The following is a 17,601-nucleotide window of genomic DNA, read 5'->3' as shown; positions in this document are numbered from 1 at the left end:
TACAAAGCAAAGCAGTTAGTATGTTTGCCTTTGCATTTTTTTTAATCCAGTGAGCAAAAATGTTACTGTAACAGCTAAGAATTGCGAGGAATCACTAGCAGAATGATTGATCACAATAGGATCTTTCCTGATATAGTGAGCAAATAAATCCCCTCCACTATATACCAGATCCAGTAAATATAACGTATGCAGTAAGCAAAACAGTACGTTTGCCTTTGCATATTTCGTACTGGTACAATAATTAAATTGTACTAACTTATACAAGAAAAAAAGAAATATCCTCATTTTGCCTCTCGGTTCATCCATCTCGACAGGCTCTGGCCAGTGGCCACAGCTGAACCGGACTCAGACGTGGTAGCCAGACGGCAAGCTCTTGCTGTACTCGCCACCGTCGGTTGCCTCCTCGCCGCCGTCTTCGCTGAGCCGAAGAGCGAAGGCGAGTGCGAGCGAGGCCCACTCGAGCACGAAGATGGCGGCGCCAAGACCGCCGACGAGCCTGAGGATAACCGCGCCGTCGTCCTCCCGGACGTAGGACCGCAGCTCGGCGAGGAAGTCAGCCGTGCGGGTGAATGCGAGCACGGCTGCAGCACCCTGGAAGATGGCAGTGAGGACGGCACCGGCGGTATGTGCAGTGTGCTGGGCTCCGGCGCCGGCTGTGGGGGTAGTGAAGGAGCCCGAGCAGCCAGCCGCGGCAAAGACCGCGGTGAGCGCGTGGAGGAAGACGAGGAGCAGGCCGGACGGGGATGGGACAAGGCGGAGCGAGAGTGTGAGGAAGATGCAGCCCGACGCCGCGCCCAGAAGCAAGTAGTTGCAGAGCAGGAACGCCCTGTGCGCCGCCACTTGCCCACCAGCCATTGTTGCTGCTGTCTGCCGAGACCCCAAGCTGATTTATTCTTGATCACTCCCAAGCAAACTGAAGCAAGGAGACTGTGAGAGGCAAGAAGATGGTGGTGACTTGAGAGTGTTGGATGAAGCAGTGAGTGAGCGAGCGTGATTAATATAGTCAATGGCGTGGGAAGGGGATTTCATTTGCGACCGTTGGAGGGCGAGGGGTTGGCTTAACGGCTAGCGAGTGAGAGCGTGACAAGAGAAAGAGAGACGTTGCGATCTGGACTGATTAATTATCACAAAAACCAAGAGGAGGTGGCATCATCGTATCACACCATGTCCCAACTTGCAACACTGGACTGCCCTTCTGACAAACAAAGCTTGATGTTCTTCTTCGGTGCTTACCTTTTTTTTTAGGCTTTCGGTGCTTACTTTTTATTGTTTGCATTCCAGTCAACGGCTCTATAGGACCAGCAAACCACATTCAAAGGGGCGTTTCCCCATTTCTACGGTCGCAGTTTCTCTCGTACAACCCAATCACTCCAAATCGACGATGATCAGAGCATGTACGCTCGTATATGGGTTCATTACAATCCCGGATGAGTTGAATTGGCTGTGCAATTACATCTTCAACTGTCCGAGAGGGCAAGCCCACGATAAAGAGCAGTTTTAACATGGTCCCTCTTACCCCCTCTTTTCACATGAGAGGTAAGAGTATAAAATAGATCTTAACCGTTGATCTCATCAATGAATGGCTTGATTGACTCTTACCTTCTTACCTCACATGTAAAAAAGGAGGTAAGAGGGACCATGTTAAAATTTGCCCACGATAAAACCACTAGAAAAAATAGCACGCTATAGCGTGTATAATGTCTCGTTAATACCACGCTATAGCGTGTTATAGCACGCTAATAGCGTATTTTCAGAGGCGACGCTATTTTGTATAGCGCTCTATTTTCTACTTGGATAACACGGGTCAGTTAATGTGCATTAGTAAAATATGCTCACTTGTTATAAGTTTTCTCTTCAAATGCCAACATGATTTTGTTATGTTAGAATAATTAGAACAGAGCGCTGCTCTGTAAGCTATGCGAGCGCACACGCAGCCGATGTAATTCTTCTCATGCACAATCAGTGTTGCCAATGTCATCAGTTGTTATTGTTCAATTAGGTCGTGAGCTAAAGCTTAAATTTGACATCACCTCCATGGATACCGTGTGCAAGGGGTGTGCGAGGAGGTTCGTACCCTGAAAGGCAGCGTCGGCGCTACGGGATTATCTCCCTAATCCCGAAGGTTCCTCGAGCCTTGGACATCCGCCCATTTCGCCCGATCACTGTTATCAACGTGATTTATCGTATCCTTGCTAAGGTGCACGCCAATAGGACGGCACCACATGTGGACCGATTGACACACCGTAATCAATCCGCGTTCATCCAAGGGCGCTTCATCCTCGATGGGGTCCTCGTGTTCCATGAGGTTCTTGGAGGGAGTCCTGGATTAGGGGTGTTCGGGTAACCGGACTATACCTTCAACCGGACTCCTGGACTATGAAGATACAAGATTGAAGACTTCGTCCTCTGACCGGATGGGACTTTCCTTGGCGTGGAAGGCAAGCTTGGCGATGCGGATATTCAAGATCTCCTACCATTGTAACCGACTCTATGTAACCCTAACCATATCCGGTGTCTATATAAACCGGAGGGTTGTAGTCCGTAGGCAATCAACTCCATATACAACAATCATACCATAGGCTAGCTTCTAGGTTTTAGCCTCCTTGATCTCGTGGTAGATCTACTCTTGTACTACCAATATCATCAATATTAATCAAGCAGGACGTAGGGTTTTACCTCCATCAAGAGGGCCCGAACCTGGGTAAAACATCGTGTTCCCTGCCTCCTGTTACCATCTGGCCTAGACGCACAGTTCGGGACCCACTACCCGAGATCCGCCGGTTTTGACACCGACATTGGTGCTTTCATTGAGAGTTCCTCTGTGTCGTCGCCTTTAGGCCCGATGGCTCCTTTGATCATCAACAACGATGCGGTCCAGGGTGAGACTTTTCTCCTCGGACAGATCTTCGTCTTCGACGGCTTCGCTCTGCGGGCCAATTCGCTTGGCCACCTGGAGCAGATTGAAAGCTACGCCCCTGGCCATCAAGTCAGGTTTGGAAGCTTAAACTACACGGCTGACATCCGCGGAGACTTGATCTTCGACGGGCTCGAGCCACGGCCAAGCGCGCCGCACTATCTCGAGGGGCATGATCTAGCTCTGCCCCCGGGCAGTGTTCTGGAGGCCGCACACGCATCGGTTCCGACCCCTAACTCGGAGCCTATTACGCCAATCGAGGATGAGCGGTTGGACGTCACCTCGGGGGCTACGATCCCGAAAGCGACCGAGCCGAACGCTAGCCCCGCACTCTGCACGACCCGTGACTCCGAGGATCCGGACTCCTTCCCGGACTCCGAACCCCCGCGCCTCAGCCAATCGAATCCGATTGGGCGCCGATAATGGAGTTCACCGCCGCAGACATCTTTCAGCATTCGCCTTTTGGCGACATCCTGAATTCTCTTAAGTCTCTCTCTTTATCAGGAGAGCCCTGGCCGGACTACGGTCAGCGAGGGAGGGATACGGACGATGAGGAAATTCAAAGCCCACCCGCCACCCACTTTGTAGCCACTGTCGATGATCTAACCGACATGCTTGACTTCAGCTCCGAAGACATCGACGGCATGGACGACGATGTAGGAGACGAGCAGGAACCAACACCTGTAGGGTGCTGGAAGGCCACCTCGTCATATGACATATATATGGTGGATACTCCAAAAGATGGAGATGGCGATGGAACAGTGGGGGATGACGCCCCCAAGAAACAGCCAAAGCGCTGGCGTCAGCGGCACCGCTCTAAATCCCGCCAAAGCAAAAACGGTGATTCCGGCACGGGAGATAATACTACCCCGGATAGCGCCGAAGAACACCCACCTCAGCAAGATTCGGCACAGGAAGATGGAGAAGCCAGCCCTCATGAGAGAGCGGCAGACCGAGAGGTCGAGGATGATAACTATACACCTCCCTCCGAAGACGAGGCAAGCCTCGATGACGACGAATTCGTCATACCATCAGACCCCGCCGAACAAGAGCGTTTTAAACGCAGGCTTTTAGCCACGGCAAGAAGCCTCATGAAAAAGCAGCAACAGCTTAGAGCTGCCCAAGATTTGCTAGCTGACAGATGGACTGAAGTCCTTGCGGCCGAAGAGTATGAACTCGAACGCCCCTCCAAGAGTTACCCGAAGCGCAGGCTGCTACCCCGATCAGAGGAGGAAGCACCTACATCACCAGCGCATGACATGGTAGACCGGCCACCTCGCGGCCGCGACAGAGAGGCCTCTCGGCCCTCCACCCAAGCCATGCCCCGACGCCGCTCAACTAAGGCACGGGAAAATGCGCCCGACCTGCGAGACATACTGGAGGATAAGGCAAGACAAACAAGATCGATCTACGGATCGCGCAGGCGCCCTACGGCATGTGACAATGATCTTCACTCCGGATACAACAAATCCGGCCGGGCCAAACACAACAGACATAGCTCTTCCGAGCTGCGTCGTGATATAGCCCAGTACAGAGGCGCCGCACACCCGCTATGTTTCACGAATGAAGTAATGGATCATAAAATCCCAGAGGGTTTCAAACCCGTAAACATCGAATCATACGATGGCACAACAGATCCGGTGGTATGGATCGAGGATTATCTCCTTCACATCCACATGGCACGCGGCGATGATCTACACACCATCAAATACCTCCCGCTCAAACTTAAAGGACCGGCCCGGCATTGGCTTAACAGCTTGCCAGCAGACTCAATCGGTTCTTGGGAGGACCTGGAAGCCGCATTCCTCGACAACTTTCAGGGCACTTACGTGCGACCACCGGATGCCGACGACTTAAGCCACATAATTCGGCAGCCAGAGGAATCGGCCAGAAAATTCTGGACACGGTTCCTAACAAAGAAAAAACAGATAGTCGACTGTCCGGACGCAGAGGCCCTAGCAGCCTTCAAGCATAACATCCGCGACGAGTGGCTTGCCCGACACCTGGGACAGGAAAAGCCGAAATCCATGGCAGCCCTCACGACACTCATGACCCGCTTTTGCGCGGGAGAAGACAGCTGGCTAACTCGCAGTAACAACTTATCAAAGAACCCTGGTAATTCGGATACCAAGGACAAAAGTGGCAGGACACGTCGGAATAAGCGAAAACGCCGCGTTAGCAGCGACAGCAATGAAGACAAGGCAGTCAATGCCGGATTCAAAGGCTATAAATCCGGTCAGCGGAAAAAGCCATTCAAAAAGAATACTCAGGGCCCGTCCAATTTGGACCGAATACTCGATCGCTTGTGCCAGATACATGGCACCCCCGAAAGACCAGCCAATCACACTAACAGGGATTGTTGGGTGTTCAAGCAGGCAGGCAAGTTAAGGGCCGAAAACAGAGACAAGGGGCTGCACAGCGATGACGAGGAGCCCAAGCCGCCGAACAACAATGGACAGAAGGGCTTTCCCCCACAAGTGCGGACAGTGAACATGATATACGCAACCCACATTCCCAAGCGGGAGCGGAAGCGTGCGCTACGGGACGTATACGCGATGGAGCCAATCGCCCCAAAGTTCAACCCATGGTCCTCCTGCCCGATCACTTTTGATCGAAGGGACCATCCCACTAGCATCCGTCATGGCGGCTTCGCCGCATTGGTTCTCGACCCAATCATCGACGGATTTCATCTCACAAGAGTCCTCATGGACGGCGGCAGTAGCCTGAACCTGCTTTATCAGGATACAGTGCGGAAAATGGGCATAGATCCCTCAAGGATTAAGCCCACAAGAACGACCTTTAAAGGCGTTATACCAGGTGTAGAAGCCAACTGTACAGGCTCAGTAACACTTGACGTGGTCTTCGGATCCCCGGACAATTTCCGAAGCGAAGAGTTAATCTTTGATATAGTCCCGTTTCGCAGTGGCTATCACGCCCTGCTCGGACGAACCGCATTCGCAAAGTTCAATGCGGTGCCGCACTACGCATATCTCAAGCTCAAGATGCCAGGCCCTCGAGAAGTAATTACGGTCAATGGAAACACCGAACGCTCCCTCCGTACGGAGGAGCATACGGCGGCTCTCGCAGCGGAGGTACAAAGTAGCCTTCTCAGGCAATTCTCCAGTCCGGCCATTAAAAAGCCAGCCACTACCAAGCGCACCCGGAATGACCCACAGCAGGACCGCCTGGCACACTCTGAGCAAGCATAGCAATGCGGCCCCAACCCCAGCTTTCGTGACATAGCGAAACCAGTACCTCGCGTACATAACTACGCTCTTGAAATACCATGGGCACAGGGGAAGGGGCACAATAACGGCACGCCCAAAATACGGCTTAAAACGTACTAGGGGCTGCCGGATTCTTTTTTAATTTTTTTTCTTACTTTCAGGACTCCATACTTCGGACGACCTGTTCGGCAATTCGACTGCTGCACAAACGATGCAAGATCCAGGGAGGCAGACAAGCCATGCCGCATTATGGAACTCCCAGGTGGTCTCTGTTACGAGCGGTATACCTGTTTTAAATACAATTCCGTGGCCTGCCCCTGGTCAGGACATACTGAATAGTCCAATATTTTTTTCTTACCGCACTATTTGTATCGTTCGGCTTTGATAAATAGCCTCTCTATAAACAATGCTTAGCTTCTTGTCTATTTTTTGCATTATCTTCTTTTCACATTTATGTTTATTAAATGACATGATTGCACCCGTACACCATGGTACGGCAAACACGCCAGGGGCTTCAGTACCCCTCATAATGGTGTGAGAAGTCCGTACACTTTCACAAGTGCGGCACCCCGAACTTATAGCACTATATGCATCGGCTCCGAATCATGATTTGGGTCAATAGTTGGGTTTGCCCGGCTCCTATGTTTTGGTGCCTTATGTTCCGCTCTATCGGCTAAGGTAGCACTACGAGAACCACTGCGATTGTGCCCCGGTTCAGCTGGGTTAAGCACCTCAGTGGAGAAAGCTAAAACTGACTGTCATGATGTGGCGAGAGACGGGTCGCTGTTCGAGAGGTTTTTCGAGTCCCTAAAGGCTTATGCCACTTCGAGCGAGGAGCTGGCTTTGTCCGGCCAAGGCGTGGATAGCGCCCCAAACTCGGTCTTCCGAACTAGGGGCTTCGCTGAAATTTAAAATTATAGAGTTCTATGGCTAAGTGAGAGTGTTCAAGCATTATAGTCCGATTGCCTGGTTCGTTGTGCTAAGCGCCTCCCTCGAAGGACCCAACTATGGGAAAAAGAGCGCTCAGGTTTATCCCGAACACCCCAGCACTAGTGGCACGGGGCAGAAGCCGACGACTGGCCATCTCTCAATTTTTGATAAATGGCCGCACAGAAAGTAATATTTTAAATTCAGTAAGCATTGCTAAGCGCATATGAACAAGTTTTCAGCGCACGGGATAAACACGAGCGAGTTCATTCAAACATCACATCCTTGGTACATTCATCCGCCACAAGGCGGGCACCTGCAAGAAGATCCTTGTAGTAGTTCTCGGGCTTGCGATGCTCCTTCCCCGGCGGCGGCCCGTCCTTCACAAGCTTCTCACCGTCCAGCTTACCCCAGTGCACCTTTGCACGGGCAAGGGCCCGATGGGCACCTTCGATGCAGACGGAGCGCTTGATGACCTCAAGCCTCGGACAGGCCTCCACCAGCCGCCGCACCAGCCCGAAATAGCTCCCAGGCAGGGCCTCTCCGGGCCACAGCCGAACTATGAAGCCCTTCATGGCCTGCTCGGCCGCCTTGTGGAGCTCAACCAGCTGTTTCAGCTGGTCGCTCAAGGGCACAGGGTGTCCGGCCTCAGAATACTGAGACCAGAACACCTTCTCCGTCGAGCTACCCTCTTCAGCTCGGTAGAATGCGGCGGCGGCGGATACACTGCGGGGAAGATCTGCGAATGCCCCTGGAGAGCTCCGGATTCGGGTAAGTAACAGGTAGTTCACTTTTATATTTTTGCTTTGCATAAAGAATGCCTTACCCGCTGCTATCTTCCTCATCTCCTCCAACTCTTGGAGGGCCTTTTGGGCTTCGGCCTTGGTAGACTTGGCAGCCTCTAGGGCCGTTGCAAGCTCGGATGCTTGCGCCTTCGACTCCAGCTCCAAACTCTCATGTTTTTTCATGAGAGCCTGAAGCTCTTGCTGCACCTCGTCGACCTGAGCCCCAAGTCTGTCTCGCTCGGTGCGCTCCGCGGCCGTTTTCTTTTCGGCCTCAGACAACGCCTGCTTAAGGGTCGCCACCTCAGTCATGGCCCCTACAATAAGCAGTACAATCCTGTTACTCTTTTTTGCAATCAAGCTTTTTATAGGCACTTTTTCTGTAAGGTATTTCTTACCTTCTTCCTCCTCGAGCCGCCGCTTGGCAAGTCCGAGCTCTTGCTCGGTCCGCTCGAGGTCCTGCTTCAGGACACCCACCTCCGCAGTCAGTGCGGCGGTGGATAGCAACGACGCCTGCATACGCATATTGACTCTCTTTTTTTTAGACTCTTGCGAAATTTAATAGATCCTCTATTCGGCTTTTCTTTCCGAACGCCAAACAGAGCATCAGGGGCTACTGTCTATGCGGTAATATTTTTACATATTTTTACTTCCCGCAAAGCCTGTTAGAAGGCTAGCGCAAGCTTCAGTCAGTCCGCTCTTGGCGGACTGAACCTTCTGGATCACCGTACTCATAATAGTACGGTGCCCCTCGTCGATGGAGGCGTCGTCAAGCACCTCCAGCAGATTGTCCGGCACCTCCGGTTGGACGGAGGCCGCCGGCTCAGAAGGCTTGCTCCTCTTGGAAGGAGTTCGCCTACCGCGGTCCGGAACTGCGGAAGATTCCGGCGCGGTGTCCGGCACTAAGCCGGACTGAGAGCCCTGGGGAGCCTTATCCCCTTCACTCCTGGAGTCCGGGAGGTTGCCTTGCGGCTCCTCCGGGACCACCTCCTCCTGCCCCGGAGCTTGTCGCGACGCCACTTCGGCATCGTCTGCAGTGCGGGGGGAGACAGCGGCCGGAACTGAGTTCACATCCGATGAGTCCAGGGAGCCGCCCGACGATTCGTCAAATTCGGCCCGGGGCGGACTGCATAATTACATTCGACATTAGGGAAAGCTGTGCAACAAAGGAACATCATGAGTTACTCTGATATCTGAACTTACGATTTCGCCGGACGCTTGGCCCTGTTTGGCCACTCCTCTTTGCCCTCTTCGGCATTGGGGGCGTAGTCCGGCGGAGGGGTCTTCCTTTTCCTAGACCCCTCGGCCTCCCCCGTTGGGGCGGCCTTCCTCTTCTCTCCTCCCTCCGCTGGGGGGGAGAGTTTTCTTCTTCCTCCTCCTCGTTTTCGTGGGAGGAGGGTGTCTCGGACTCGTCAGATGACGAGTCCAACACCACCACGTTGCGGGCACTCTTTCGAGTCCCCGTGGTCTTCTTCTTCTTGGCCTTCTTCTTCGGCACCACATAAGGTGCCGGAACCAGCAGCTTCGCTAGTAGAGCTGGGGCTGGGTCTTCGGGCAGCAGAGCCGGACAGTTAATCGGTCCGGATATCGCCCGCCAAGCCTGTCAAAGGTAAGGGAGTTTAGATCCCGCATAGAGTCAAACTATGAAAAAAGCTTAACATCCTGTAAAAGGTGTAGATGGCATACCTCGCTAGCGTGACGCTGCGAGCTGTATCCGCGGTCCTCGGAAGCGGATGCGGGAGCCTCGGCGCCCTTGAATAGCATCTTCCAGGCGTCTTCGTACGTCGTGTCGAAGAGCCTGCTGAGGGTTTGATGCTGCGCCGGGTCGAACTCCCACAGATTAAAATCCCATTGTTGGCACGGGAGGATCCGGCAGACGAGCATAACCTGGATTACATTAACAAGCCGGACTAGCTTGTTCACCAGGGACTGGATGCATGTTTGCAATCCGGTCACCTCTTTTTCGTCACCCCACGACAGGCCCGTCTCTTTCCAGGACACAAGCCGCGTAGGGGGTCCGGATCGGAACTCGAGGGCTGCGGTCCATTTCGGATCGCGCGGCTCGGTGATATAAAACCACCCGGATTTCCATCCCTTTAGGGTCTCCACGAAAGAGCCCTCGAACCATAGGACGTTGGCCATCTTGCCCGCCATGGCGCCTCCGCACTCCGCCTGGCTGCCGCGCACCACCTTGGGCTTGACGTTGAAGGTCTTGAGCCAGAGGCCGAAATGAGGGCAGACGCGGAGAAAAGCCTCGCACACGATGATAAACGCCGAGATGTTGAGGATGAAGTTCGGAGCCAGATCGTGGAAATCCAGGCCGTAGTAGAACATGAGCCCCCGGAAAAATGGGTGGAGTGGAAAACCCAGTCCGCGGAGGAAGTGGGGGAGAAATACTACCCTCTCATGGGGCCTTGGGGTGGGGAGAAGCTGCCCCTCTTCGGGAAGCCGGTGCGCGATGTCCTTGGACAGGTATCCGGCCTTCCTTAGCTTCTTGACTTTGCCCTCCGTGACGGAGGAGACCATCCACTTGCCTCCCGCTCCGGACATTGCTGGAGAAGGTTGAGGTGGGAAGTGCGGGCTTGGGCGCTGGAGCTCGGGTGCGCAGGAGATGGATAGGCAAGGGAGGAAGAAGGCGTAGGTAAAAAGGTGGATCCTTGTCCCCTTATATGGGCGGATGCGGTTGTGCATCCCCACCTGCCTAGTAAAACTCGCTTGCCTACCAAGCGCCGTGATAAGTGGCGCGGTTGGGTTACCCACGTCCGTATTGATGAGAATCCCGTAAAAGGGGGGTACACGATCTCTGCTTTGACAAGACGTGCCAAGGAAACCGCCTCGCAAAACACGCTGAGGTGGAAAAGTGAAAACGATTCGAGTGAAGGACTTGGCTGTAGTGTGATGACGCACTGCGGAATACGTCAGCAGATTTGATTTGTGTTAATATTATTCTCTCTATGGCAATATGTGGAAGCTTATTTTGCAGAGCTGGACACTACTCTTGGTGTTTACAATCTTCTATGAAGGACTTGGAGGAGGAACCCGCCTTGCAATGCCGAAGACAATTTGCGTGCCGGAATCATCATCATTGAAGCCTGGTTCAGGGGCTACTGAGGGAGTCCTAGATTAGGGGGTGTTCGGGTAGCCGGACTATACCTTCAGCCGGACTCTTGGACTATGAAGATACAAGATTGAAGACTTCGTCCCGTGTCCGGATGGGACTTTCCTTGGCGTGGAAGGCAAGCTTGGCGATGCGGATATTCAAGATCTCCTACCATTGTAACCGACTCTATGTAACCCTAACCCTATCCGGTGTCTATATAAACCGGAGGGTTGTAGTCCGTAGGCAATCAACTCCATATACAACAATCATACCATAGGCTAGCTTCTAGGGTTTAGCCTCCTTGATCTCATGGTAGATCTACTCTTGTACTACCCATATCATCAATATTAATCAAGCAGGACGTAGGGTTTTACCTCCATCAAGAGGGCCCGAACCTGGGTAAAACATCGTGTTCCCTGCCTCCTGTTACCATCCAGCCTAGACGCACAGTTCGGGACCCACTACCCGAGATCCGCCGGTTTTGACACCGACATTCTTCATGAGGTGAAGGGCAAATTCCATAAGGCGGTCTTTCTCAAGATCGACTTTCATAAGGCCTATGACACTGTCCACTGGCCCTTCCTTCGGGAAGTTTTGCTTCGGAAAGGTTTCGATGACCATTGGGTGACTAGGGTCATGCAACTGGTATCTAGTGGTCACATGATTGTTAACATAAATGTCAAGGTGAGGCCCTTCTTCCCCACTTTCGACGGGGTGAGACAAGGTGACCCGTTCTCCCCATTTTTGTTTAACATGGTTATCGGCGCCCTTTCTGCGAACCTTGATGCGGCCAAGCTTGCCAGCCATATTCATCGGGTTGTCCCTCACCTTGTTCCCGGGGGTGGGGTTTCCCCTTTCCAATTTGTTGATGACATGATCCTCAAGGTGGAAGGCTCGTCGCTCATGTTCTGAACCTCAAGTTCCTCTTACTCTGCTTCTAGCAAATGTCAGGGTATTTCGAGGAAGATGGAAACCTCATTGTCGACCGCCTTAACAACCCCTTGGGGACCTTCCCAATGTCCTACTTGGGTGTCCCCATTAGTGACTCAAGAATCTCTTTTGTTGAGCTTCGACTAACGGTTTCCAAGATGTAACACAGGGTCGAGCCTTGAAAGGGTAGGTGACTCTTCAAAGTTGCTCGGACGGTGTTAATTAACTCATTATTGTCGAGCCTTCTCATGTTTATCATGAGCTTCTATAGTTTGCACGAGGCCCTCCACCACGAGATTGCCAAATTTCAGTCTAAATTCTCCTGAGCTGGCGATGGGAATAAGCAGAAATACCATATGGTCCGCTGGACGAAGATATGTAAACCCAAGGACCATGGAGGTATTGGGATTATGTCCTCTAAGTGTATGAACATCACCTTGTTGACCAAATGGCTATGGCGAATAGCCAACAACAAGGGCGGCCTTTAGATGGACATTATTCATGCCAAATATCTACGAGGTCAACCTTCGGCGTTCTGCCAACGATCGGGGGATCCCATTTCTAACAATCCAATATTCTGCTTCTTCGTGTCCTCCGCAATGGCTCTTGGATCATGGTGGGATCCGGATCGTCCCCTGTTTTGGTTCGATGGGTGGGCTGGCTCCTAACCCTTCACAACCAGGTTCTCGAAGCTTTTCTCCATATGCGTGTCTCCATATATCTCTGTCGAGGATGCCCTTATTGACTTAGGAACCCTCGCTTTCCGGGACATCTTCGCCCCCCTCCCCAGAACATGCAGCGTGGGAGGTGCTACTCGAGTGTGTAGCTTTGCACAACCCTAGCATAGAGCCAGATGTAATCTCATACCGTCTTCAGAATACTGATCGGTTTTCCTCTCCCATATTTGGTCAATTAGAATCCCACTTAAGATTTGAGTCTTCCATTGGCAATGGATTCGCAGTCGAGTTCCTTCAGGGGTGGAGTTACTCAAATGCGACGGCCCGGGTGATGGTATTTGCCCCTTGTGCGACAAGGAAAGACTCTAACCATATATTCTTCTCGTGTAACTCTGCTCAATTCCTCTGGAGTTGCTTCCGAGAAGTGATGGGTGGAGGGTGGTGACACTCCAACTTACCCTACCTCTTCGAGGAGTTGAATGCCACAGCCATCAGTTCTCACCACATTAGGTGGCTCGGGATTGGGGCTCTGGCATGGATGCTTTGGACGATTCAAAACAAGCTAGTCATTGAGCGCTCCCCCTTGCAACGACCTTCTGACTCTATCTACAAACTTTGTGGTTTCTTGTAGCTTTGGAAGCCGCTTAGCCGGCCACAAGACCGAGGCGCCATCGACGCTATCTTCGTGGGATTTAGGACATTGGCGCTTCGGCTGTCGCCTCCCCTGCTGCCACCACCTCCAAAGCCGGACTAGGCGCCATCGTTTGTTCATCTTATCACCTTCTATTTTTATTTTGGGCTTGTTGGGCTGGTACCCTCAGCAGAACCTTTGTTCTGGTACTTTGTGCGTGTTTATGTGTGGCCGACTTGCGTGTGAATGCGTTTGTATCCAGTGTGAACTCTATGTGGCTTGTGGCGATCTGCTTTATTTATAAAGTGGAGTGAAAGCCCTTTTCGATAATAGCAGCATCAATACAATACCATAGGTCTGATGTTGTGATGAGAAAAAGGGTTTCCCCCCGCTTTGTATTACAAAGCAAACATCCGATACAACCAATGATAGGTGCTGGGGCGGAAGCAGCACAACCACGCCCAAAAAGAAAAGAAAGAGAAAAAAGAAAAGAAATAAATGCGATAACAGCGGATCGACAAAGACGATGGAGCCTCGCGACTGCTGCTTCCACTGTAAATCGTCCCCAAAGCTCCGAGCCTCCGAAGCACCGGTACCAAACAACACCTCCAAAAAGGGATGCGACGATGACGACGCTGCTGCCAAGGGTTTTCCCCGGTACATGGTGAGGAAAGAGGAAGGGTAGCCCCGACGCCCTCTAGGAAGGTCCAATGGCACCCCCAGGCGCCACCGCGTCAGTGTCGGCCAAGCCAACAAGGATTTCTCCCGATCCCATCCTCCACCTCAGGCACTCCGGTGCTCGCCACCAAACCGACCACCACCCTGTGCACACAGACACGAAGCTTCCCACGCTGTCTCACCACGACACCGCAAAGATAGCCTGCACAACAAGGGGAGCCGAGACTAGGGCAGCAGCACCTTCAGCATACTGGAGGGCCCCACCTCCACCATCCATGACGTAAGCCGACCGGACGCCAAAGCGGGAACCTACCGGGCCCGTGGCCCCACAGGCCCGGCCGGGCCCTCGGAGGCTCGGACAACTCCCGCCTCCACGCCGCAGCTGGCATGCCATCGGCGTCGCTGCCCCCCGTTCGAGCTGCTCCATGATACATCTCCAACGTATCTACAATTTTTGATTGCTCCATGCTATATTATCTACTAATTTGGACTATATTGGGCTTTATTTTCCACTTTTATATTATTTTTGGGACTAACCTATTAACCGGAGGCCCAGCCCAGAATTGTTGTTTTTTGCCTATTTCAGTATTTCGAAGAAACGGAATATCGAATGGAGTCCAAACGGAATAAACCTTTCTGGAACGTGATTTTCTTCCCGAATATGACCCAGGAGACTTGGACTCTACACCAAGGAAGCTTCAAGGTGGGCACGAGGTAGGGGGCGCGCCCTATACCCCCAGGCGCGCCCCCCACCCTCGTGGGCCCACCGAAACTCCACCGACGTACTTCTTCCTCCTATATATACCTACGTACTCCCAAACGAACAGAGACGGAGCCAAAAACCTAATTCCACGGCCGCAACTTTCTGTATCCACGAGATCCTATCTTGGGGCCTGTTCCGGAGCTCCGCCGGAGAGGGCCGTCATCACGGAGGGCTTCTACATCATCATAGCCTCTCCGATGAAGTGTGAGTAGTTTACCTCAGACCTTCGGGTCCATAGTTATTAGCTAGATGGCTTCTTCTCTCTTTTTGGATCTCAATACAAAGTTCTCCCCCTCTCTCGTGGAGATCTATTCGATGTAATCTTCTTCTTTTTTGCGGTGTGTTTGTTGAGACCGATGAATTGTGGGTTTATGATCAATTCTATTTATGAATAATATTTGAATCTTCTCTGAATTCTTTTATGTATGATTGGTTATCTTTGCAAGTCTCTTCGAATTATCCGTTTGGTTTGGCCAACTAGATTGGTAGTTCTTGCCATGGGAGAAGTGCTTAGCTTTGGGTTCGATCTTGCGGTGTCCTTTCCCAGTGACAGAAGGGGAAGCAAGGCACGTATTGTATTGTTGCCATCGAGGATAACAAGAAGGGGTTTATTTCATATTGCATGAATTTATCTCTCTACATCATGTCATCTTGCTTAAAGCTTTACTCTGTTTTTAACTTAATACTCTAGATGCATGCTGCATAGCGGTCGATGAGTGGAGTAATAGTAGTAGATGCAGAATCGTTTCGGTCTACTTATCACGGACGTGATGCCTATATACATGATCATGCCTAGATATTCTCATAACTATGCTCAATTCTGTAAATTGCTCAACAGTAATTTGTTCACCCATCGTAGAATACTTATGCTCTTGAGAGAAGCCACTAGTGAAACCTATGGCCCCCAGGTCTATTCTCATCATATCAATCTCCATCACTTTAATCTTGCTTTCCTTTTTTACTTTGCCTTTACTTTTCACTTTGCATCTCTATACTAAAAATATCAAAAAAAATTATATCTATCAGATCTCACTCTCGTAAGTGACCGTGAAGGGATTGACAACCCCTAATCGCGTTGGTTGCGAGTAGCTATCGTTTTGTGCAGGTACGAGGGACTTGAGCGTGGCCTCCTACTGGATTGATACATTGGTTCTCAAAAACTGAGGGAAATACTTACGCTACTCTACTGCATCATCATTTCCTCTTTGGGGAAATCCAACGCAAGCTCAAGAGGTAGCAAGAAGAATTTCTGGCGCCATTGCCGGGGAGTCTACGCAAAAAGTCAACATACCAAGTACCCATCACAATCCCTATCTCTCGCATTACATTAGTTGCCATTTGCCTCTCGTTTTCCTCTCCCCCACTTCACCCTTACCGTTTTATTCGCCCTCTCTTTCCCAATCTCCTTCTCCTTCTCCACCTCTCTTTTCCGTTTGCCTCTTTCTCGCTTGCCTTTTTGTTTGCTCGTGTGTTGGATTGCTTGTTTGTCGCGATGGCTCAAGATACTACCAAATTGTGTGACTTCACCAATACCAATAATAATGATTTCCTTAGCACTCCGATTGCTCCTCTTGCCAATACTGAATCTTGTGAAATCAATACTGCTTTGTTGAATCTTGTTATGAAAGATCAATTCGCCGGCCTTCCTAGTGAAGATGCCGCTACTCATCTGAATAGCTTCGTTGATTTATGTGATATGCAAAAGAAAAAAGATGTCGATAATGATGTCGTTAAATTGAAGCTATTTCCTTTTTCACTTAGAGATCGTGCTAAAGCTTGGTTTTCGTCTTTGCCTAAAAATACTATTGATTCTTGGAACAAGTGCAAAGATGCTTTTATCTCTAAGTATTTCCCTCCTGCTAAGATCATCTCTCTTAGAAACGATATTATGAACTTTAAGCAACTTGATCATGAACATGTTGCACAAGCTTGGGAGAGAATTAAATTAATGATACGTAATTGCCCTACTCATGGTTTGAATTTGTGGATGATTATACAAAATTTTTATGCCGGATTGAATTTTGCTTCTAGAAAACTTTTAGATTCGGCCGCGGGAGGCACTTTTATGGAAATCACTTTAGGAGATGCTACTAAACTCCTAGATAATATTATGGTTAATTATTCTCAATGGCATACTGAAAGGTCTTCTAATAAAAAGTGCATGCGATGGAAGAAATCGATGTGTTGAGTGGAAAGATGGATGAACTTATGAAATTATTTGCTACTAAGAGTGTTTCTTCTGATCCTAATGATATGCCTTTGTCTACTTTGATTGAGAATAACAATGAATCTATGGTTGTGAATTTTGTTGGTAGGAATAATTTTGGTAACAACTCTTATAATAGGGAATTTTAATCCTAGGCCATATCCTAGTAATCCTTCTAATAATTATGGGAATTCCTACAACAACTCTTATGGAAATTATAATAAGATGCCCTCTGAATTTGAGAATAGTGTTAAAGAGTTTATGAATTCACAAAAGAATTTTAATGCTTTGCTTGAAGAGAAATTGCTTAAAGTTGATGATTTGGCTAGGAACGTTGATAGAATTTCTCTTGAGGTTGATTCTTTAAAGCTTAGATCTATTCCTCCTAAGCATGATATCAATGAGTCTCTCAAAGCCATGAGAATTTCCATTGATGAGTGCAAGGAAAGAACCGCTAGGATGCGTGCTTCCAAAGATGCCTTTATTAAAGCGTGTTCTTCCAATTCCTATGAAAATCAAGATGAAGATCTAAAAGTTATTGATGTGTCTCCTATTACATCTTTGTTTTTGCAATATGAATCTTGATGAAACTGAATATGATCTTCCTTTACCTAGAATGCGTTCTAAAAATTCGGAGTATTTAGATCTTTATGATGAAATTGATGAAAGTGGGATTGAAAGAAATAAAAATCTAGATGTTGCTAAACCCACTATATTGGATTTCAAGGAATTTAATTATGAAAGTTTTTCTTTAATTGATTGTATT

General features: G+C 50.2%; 1 protein-coding gene across 1 annotated transcript; it reads right to left on the bottom strand.

Moving 5' to 3' along the window:
- LOC125537058 (uncharacterized) lies at nucleotides 1–1,020 on the bottom strand. The gene has a single exon (XM_048700354.2). The coding sequence runs from the start codon at nucleotides 853–855 to the stop codon at nucleotides 346–348; it is 510 nt and encodes a 169-aa protein (XP_048556311.1). The 5' UTR covers nucleotides 856–1,020; the 3' UTR covers nucleotides 1–345.
- Nucleotides 1,021–17,601: the final 16,581 nt, after the last annotated feature.

Source organism: Triticum urartu, chromosome 1A (assembly GCF_056163025.1).
Source record: "Triticum urartu cultivar PI428250 chromosome 1A, HENAU_Tu73, whole genome shotgun sequence".
Classification (NCBI taxonomy): Eukaryota; Viridiplantae; Streptophyta; class Magnoliopsida; order Poales; family Poaceae; genus Triticum; species Triticum urartu.
Note: the sequence above shows the minus strand (reverse complement) of the source record. Positions and strands in the feature narration are given on the sequence as shown.